Genomic DNA, 7,670 nt, shown 5'->3' with positions numbered 1-7,670 from the left:
CACTGCAATTCAGTTTTTATGAATCATGCTTCTTTTACATCTGTCTGTCTAGATCTCTTAGTTCACTTATTACTGAACTTGATATGATTACAGTAACAACTTGAAAGCAACCAGACAAAGGAGAGAAAAAAAAAACAGTTTCTGTGAACTAACCCTGTTTATTGTTTCTCACTCCCGTCAAAAGGGATGGAAGTGCATCACCCAGATGTGTTTTCAGTCCCGACATCTGTAAAATTCCAGGAGCTACTCAGGCAGGATAGCCTACATTGATGAATTAAAAAAAATAAATAAATAATATATAATGGTATAGAAAATAAAACAAAACTTTTCTGTGTTGGTTAATGAATGTAAGAATTTAGCATTGTACATGTTGTAAATGTTATTCAGGCATTGCAAGTAGTGACGGTTGCCTTTAGATATGTTTCCGGTCTGGGTAAGGTGGCAATTTCCTGCTATTGTTCAAAAGAATTTATGCGATCTTACGGGAACGTGGTGTGCTATTCCAAATACTGTTTGTGCCAGAGTTTACTCAGGTTTACCAAAATCAGTCAGATAAATTTAGACTTAAGTGAAAATGTTTGTACTACTTTGTGTTTGTTTGTGTGTGTGCGTGTGTGTGTGTGTGTGGGGGGGGGACCATGAGCTCAAACTAAATTGTTAGATAAAAATCCATTAGCAAAGACACATAATTATTTTGCAACATAATGTAACACTTTACATTGCTGCACCCATGTTGCACATTTTCCATTGTGTAATAATTGATTACAATAGCATGGACACGATTACAATAGCTAGCAAATTGCAATCACAAGCAACTCACATATATTATATTAAGCATATTTGTAGATCACTTGGTGTGTACTACTCAGTACTTATGTAAATTGAATTATGAACACAATGTAAAGTGTCATCTACACTCTTAAAAATAAAGGTGCTTCACGATGTAGAAGAACCTTTTTGTCTAAATGGTTCCATAAAGAACCTTTAACATCTGAAGAACCTTTCTGTTTCACAAAAGGTTCTTTGGGGCGAAAGAAGGTTCTTCAGATTATAGAAAGGTAAGAAAGAGATGGTTCTTTAAAGAACCTTTGACTGAATGGTTCTTTGTGGAACCAAAAATGGTTCTTCTATGGCATCTCTTAAAGAACCTTTTGAAGCACCTTTAGTTTTAAGAGTGTAGCTTTCAAATCAACAGCTTAAAAAACGGTCAGACCAAATTTGAGAACCGCCTTCAGTTCAGATCAAGGGTCTTTATCAAGTGTTTGGCTCCTCAAACGTCATGCATCAGCGGCTTTCCCGACTGTAAACCTGCCGCTGGTTCTTTGAAGGAGTTCTGGGGTGAAGGAAATGGAGTTAGTGAAGTGAACAGGGTCAACCTAACAGGAAAGAGACGGTCACGGGTGACGCGTGGATGTGACAGGAGCCCACTGAGCGCGTTCATCCTGACGAGCCATCGATAAAATTAAATATTATTTTAAATGCATATTTCCAAGCAATAACTACCACGAAGCACAAACTATGTTTTGTGCAAAACTTTTTTTTTTTTTGTGCCGTTTTGTTTTGGTATTTTGTGCTCTGTAAATGCTCGTATAGTTTTCGAAATGGCATGAATGAACGAAGTAAATATCCAAGTGAATGAATGAATGAACTGTCTTTTGAATGTTTATGTCTGCAGAAGATTCGGATGCATTCCCGTACTCTTCACGCTTTCCCCCCTTCTCTCGTTCTCTTTTATGGTGCTGTGCTCATTTCAGTCAGATTTCCCTTATTTCACAGTTCAGTGGATGTTCAGGGTGAGCTCGTGCTTCCTCATTGGTCGTTGCTCTCCAATCTCACTTTCCCCATTCATACATCCCTCCTCTCCTCCTCTCACGCCTCCTCCACATAACTCACATGACAATCACTTTCTCATAGACGGGACTAATTATTTAAGACTGGAAAAGAGTTCAGAAATACCCAGTGACAGAGACAAGACAGGTGAGTATTCCGTGTTTGAGGTCAAGCGCTGCAGAAGTTGAGCCATACGCGTTCTTTCTAATCTTAGTTTGTCCAGAAAGTTGTTGTCGCTCTACAATCATCTTTAAACACATGCACGTGGAGCTATTTTTCATTAGCGAATGATTTGATTTCCTTGTCCACTTTGGAATGTCGCTTTTCTCTGCTCGTTTCCATTGTGTTGACAGTCGAGAGAGACGTTATTTGATGGATAACACGAACACGCTAGGAAATAGGCTTCAAATGAAACACTAGACGCTCTCGGTCCTCTTCGGAGGAGAGGCGATGCTGTTACTTAACAGTCCCGTTGAGCCTCCAGTCACTTAACTGGCCACAGATGCGGAATTCTATGCTCTTTTACCGTTTAGAAATTGGATGCATTTGGGAAAGTTTATGAGGCGAGCCCAGCTCTCGCCCGCAGCAGCCCGATGTCTGACGCTGCGAATATAAATCGAGCGAATTATAAGACTCCTGATTCATTCATTACGGTCAGTGCGTTTAGGTATCGACATGACAACCCGACAACTGACGAATGCATTTTAATTTCCACCATTACTGAGTTGCACTGATGTAGCCTACGTCCATCATTCTATGTTTTCCGTTTATTGATACGTTATTCAATCTAATGTAAAGTGTGTAAACACGTAATTATATGTGGCATCTAGCCTTGATGCTTCACGCACAGATTGATTTAAAATGAATGTTTCAGGAGTTAAGTGCAATGCAATGCACAAATAAAAATAAGTAAAAATCAAAGTGACAACTTGCAGTCATAAATTGTCTACCCCTTTTAATTAGTGGTGAAGAAAGTCGTATTGGCACTGAAAACGTGAATAGAAATAAGATAAATTGCAGTAATAATGGATTGAAACAAATGCGGACAAAATGATGCATGAATATAATGCATGTTTTTGCAGTGGTTCGGGAAAGTAAATTGGTTGAGAAAGGCCTTTTTGAGCTCACAACTGAAACAAACAAACAAAAAAGTTTTTTTTTAGGCTACATCAGGATGCAATAGTTCACTCTTATCACACTGCTGTTCTTGATAAATCCTCACTCAATGATTATAGCCTCTAAAAAAGGATAAAAAACAACTTTAAGACAGTCAAATTTCAATGCACAAATCAGGACGATTTGCGAGAAATAAAGTTCTGTTATGTTTCTTTATTTCTCTTGCTGTGTTTTGATATGGCCATCAGTTATTTTCATAGTGCTGCTGAACTGCTGTGGAATGTTAAATAATGCTAGTGCCAGCCTGCTCTGTGATTACACGCCGAAGGAAAGGCGAAAGACACCGTCCCCGAGGTGCCCTTTCACCCGAGACTTTGTAAGCTACACTTATTCAAACGAAAAGTGTTTCAATATGTGGCTGCTCTGAACGTGAAAGGGGCTGGGCCTAATTGACATATCTTACACAGCCTTGTCTCATAAACACATTCAAAAACGAAAGATGATGAATGAGAAAAGCAAATAAATATATAAGTGATGTTTTGATTATTATAGCATAAAATATCAAAATTATTATTATTAATAATATTAATTCTGCATGTACTGCCACCTGTAGCCAAAATAGGCTACTTGAAATGGAGTACTACGTGCAGTGAATTAAAAAAAAAAAAAAAAAAAAAACCCGGAGGGATGAAAGGTATAGGCTACAATTATTAGGAATAAATGCAGCTCTGTTTAACGGTGCTACACTCGTGCCCCTCATATAAGCTCATGAACCAGATCTGACCTCTCTGTTTAGATTACTGGATGTGGCTTAACTGGAAACCAACGTGCCCATACTATTCACAAGAACTGCTGCGCTGCAAATGATTTTACAATTATACATGGTGCAGGTACACACAGAGAATGCAGAAAAACGAGCTTCTCTCTGTCGAAATTAAAATATCACTCTAGGGCATAAAGAAAAGCATTTCGCAGAAACTGAGACGTAAATCAATTTTGAGAAGAACTGGCATGGCGAAGGGAAACATGATCACGGAGGAGAATCCGTGTAATTCAGATAAATAAATAAATAAATAAATATATATATATATATTTTATTTTTTATTTTATTTTTTTTTGCTGATTTGTGAGAGATGGGTATTCATGAATTGCTGAAAGATAATGAATGAATTCGTTTGCTTCCGAAATTTAGCAGATGAAAACTGAAATTAAGTTAAATTTCCGAGCTTAATGTGGGTCTTAAGAGCAGCAGTCGGAATTAAATCAGAATTAAGAAATAGCCTAATTTGGTTAAATTAGCTATTTTTCTAATAATAATAATACTTATTATTATTATTATTATTATAGACGTTTAACTCTGGCATATTTATTTGTTAGTTTTGACAGTCTAAACTAGTTTCCTCTAAGATGACCTGTGGACTTGTTTTTTTTAAGGGGCCGTGAAGTGAACATCACACATTTCCGGGCTCTCTGTCCAATGAGAATGTTTCAGACCGTCCCCGACACGTCGTCTTACGTCAAGGTAAGACAACATCGTCACTACGAGCAGGTAATGTCGGAGGAAACAGAGTGGAACTTCTAAATTGCCTTTTTCCTCGTCCAAGTTTCATTGATGACTGATGTAAACGGCTTGAAAAAAAAACGCGGTTTTCCGGATTCACCTCTCGTCATGTTTGACTTAAAATGAATGAGTTAATTGGTTTACAACACATCTGGTAGAGTGTACACTGTCTGTCTAGCTTAGTCTTAAATTTGATCTGGCCATTGAACGAAGGGACACGCCATCTCTGACCTTAAAAAATGTTGCACATTATTGTATGTGACTTGGTGCTTCCTCTCTCTCTCTCTCTCGACATGGTCTTAAAGAATGTAAACATTGCAAATGGCAGACATATGTTTTTGCATGAACTAAGTTCGACAATCCGTGCACAGGGAAGTTTCCATTTAGAACTCGAACTGTTTAAGGAATCTCTACATGTGGGTTTTTGGTCTACATTGATTATGTCACTTATACTGAATTGCTCACTTTCTGGTGCTAACATGGAGTTATATAGGCTGCCAATTTATGAAGGGTATGTTGTATTATCACTGTTCATTCTTTTAGAGGCTGAAATGTACATTGGCATATTTGGATGGTTATTTATGGCAAAGTGCCACAGCAATAACGTTATTGCATCAAAAGGCTTAGTGCACAGCGTACAGACAGAGCCATTAAAATGAAGTATTGTGCCTGCTAAAGTCATTCATTATATCTTTACAATCAGCATATTTTCCAGAGCTGAGTTGTTATGTTATGGAGACTTATTGCCCCCTGCATAAGGGAGCTTTTCATGCAGACGCTATAGTTTGTGTTCCTCCACAGAGGGGCTGCGTTTCACAGTCCCACGAACAGTCCTCGATTTGTTTCGAGACATTAGCAGCGCAGGAATGTTGAGGGAAAACCTTCTCTTTGAAATCCAGCTTTCTCTCCACAGACTGAATAATAAATAGTGCACTGCGTGGCAGTGGCAGTGGAGTTGGGCCACGTACAATAAAATGGAGCAATAGAAGTCTCTGGGAATATTTTTGTTTTTATTGTTATTATGTTTTATGATGTGTAGCTATTCTTATTTTTAAACCCTCTCGGGGTGTGTCTGCATTAGAGAATTATTCTAATACAACCAAAATCAAGTTTTTGTATTTGGCGTGCTATTTATATGAAGAAATTGACTTTGGCGTGCATATAATACGTAGTTTTCGCGTGCATATGATACGCAATGTCTTGGTGTGCATATGATACGCAGTTTACGCGTGTATAAGACGCACCTACCCCACACCCCACCCCTAATCCTAACCATTGTGCATCATATGCATGCCAAAGTCATTTCGGCGTATAAATAGCACGCCAACTAGAAATAGAAAGTCATGGTATTGATACGCACTTTAATGAGACCGGGTTAAAACGGTCATATGTGGCTGTTGTTGCTGGCGGGCAGAATTTGAGCGGAAAAAGGAGATTTACCTCAGCACGCCTCAAGAAAGGCCAGTTTCAGAGAAATATTCAGCTTCATTCAGGCGAAGCCACAGGTTAAGGTTTTTGTTTGGTTAAGGCCGGGCGAGACTGGGGCTTTCCAATAAAAATAAATCTCAAATCAATTATGGCCCGGAGCAGGAGGCCAGACAGTTTGCTGTTGTGTGCTGCAGTCTCTATTTTATTTCCCGATGTCCGTGTGATTCTCCGCGCGTGAGAGGAAAGAGGTTCGTGACGGTCTAGAGTAAGCTGAGGAGCACGATGCCTATCCGGATCGCCTCGCACGAGTATTTGTTGTAGAACCAATAGATAGATAGATAGATAGATAGATAGATTAGGTCTTATAGTTGCAGACTTTAGTAGCGCGTTATGTAATTGTCTGGTCGAAAGTCCATTTACCATGTTGTTCCCACACCGTTTTTTCTTCTTTCTTCCTTTTAAAGTTGAGGAAGTCTCTGGTCTCACTCTGGGTTAGTCTTACTCTGGCACTTCAGGGTTTTTTCCCCAGTAGCGTTGGGCCACTGGCTTCCCACAGGTCGTGGTTGGGAGAAATGCCTGGCTGTCAAGCTCCAGCGTTGAGCCAGATGTTCTGCGGCTCACTACATAAACCAACATGCATCTGTTTATTGGCCTTCCAAAATGTTTGTTACCGCTGGACTCATAATGACCTGAGCAAGTGACACGCGGGAAAAGAGGCTGATTTTTCTAGGTTTAATGATGCACCTCATGAAGATGTTTGCTCCATAAATAAAACTACATTTATTTTGGACAAGTTATCATTACATTTTGAGAGTTGAAAACACGCTGTCTCATGGTTTAGATAAGCAGATGATGTCTAAACAGAGCAAGAGAAGATTGTTGTCATCAAACAACGAATAGCATACTGATCTCAATGCTTTGCTTTTTTCACAAATGCAGTTCATGATTTTGAATGAAACACTTGCGTTGACTATTTATCTGATATATAGTTTAGTCTCAAGTAAAGAGACGTCTCATTTATAATAATCGAAATCGAGACCATAAAACATAATTATACTGACATTAGTGACCCCTCTCCACCAGATCTCCGTCTCGTCATGCGCTCAGAGATAATGGTGTTTTAATTAAAAGAATGGTGGAGTCTAAGCGGCCCCTCTAGGGAAACATATGTTTCAGCTATCAAGCCCCACGCTCTGTGAAAATTGCACTGCAACTCGCATACACGTCCCAAAACCTGATTTGATGATCCAAAGCTGTATTACTTAGCCATAAATAAGTGTAAGTATGGGTAAAAGGATAATTCGAACGAAAACCCAATTCCTATCTTTCTGCTCTGTCACCTTCCTCCACCTTCCCCAAGAATGCAGAACACAGAAATGGATTAATAATATATGCCAACGCCGTTTATTTGAATGAAAGAAAAAACAGTGTTGTTTTGTGCACGAGAGAGGGGCCCTGACTTGAAATGGTTAAACAACGTGTCTCCGTTAATTACTGTGCAGGCCTCAGGCAGGAGAAGCCTTGACCCCTAGCAGGATCCAGATGTGGCGCTCTCGAGGGGGCCTCTCCCCCCTCTAGACCCCCATGTCACAATCCGTGCAAGCCAGCCGGCGCAGACTCAGTCTCGCGCCCCTAGGCATGGCCCTCTCGGTCAGGGGGTCTCAGGATCCGGGGGTCTGGTCACGTTTTGGGCTGGCTGCGCGTCTACAGTACGCTCGGTAATAGAGCGGAGCGC

At 39.8% G+C, this 7,670-nt stretch overlaps 1 protein-coding gene across 4 annotated transcripts in view; it reads left to right on the top strand.

Annotated features, from left to right (window-relative positions):
- The first annotated feature begins 1,868 nt into the window (after positions 1 to 1,868).
- The window catches only part of LOC107656981 (Friend leukemia integration 1 transcription factor-like), a 35,118-nt gene continuing 29,316 nt past the window's right edge, over positions 1,869 to 7,670 (top strand). For 2 of the 4 annotated variants that reach the window (XM_016444949.1, XM_016444948.1), the window contains exons 1-2: positions 1,871 to 1,977; positions 4,381 to 4,495. In XM_016444949.1, coding sequence (XP_016300435.1) covers positions 4,424 to 4,495 — 72 coding nt within the window. In that variant the 5' untranslated portion in view covers positions 1,871 to 1,977; positions 4,381 to 4,423. Of the gene's footprint in view, positions 1,978 to 4,380; positions 4,496 to 7,670 lie in introns of all 4 variants that reach the window. The other 2 variants (XM_016444954.1, XM_016444950.1) reach the window with 2 other exon arrangements.

This window comes from Sinocyclocheilus anshuiensis, unplaced genomic scaffold, assembly GCF_001515605.1.
Source record: "Sinocyclocheilus anshuiensis isolate Anshui unplaced genomic scaffold, SAMN03320099.WGS_v1.1 scaffold1052, whole genome shotgun sequence".
Taxonomy (NCBI): Eukaryota; Metazoa; Chordata; class Actinopteri; order Cypriniformes; family Cyprinidae; genus Sinocyclocheilus; species Sinocyclocheilus anshuiensis.
Note: the sequence above shows the minus strand (reverse complement) of the source record. Positions and strands in the feature narration are given on the sequence as shown.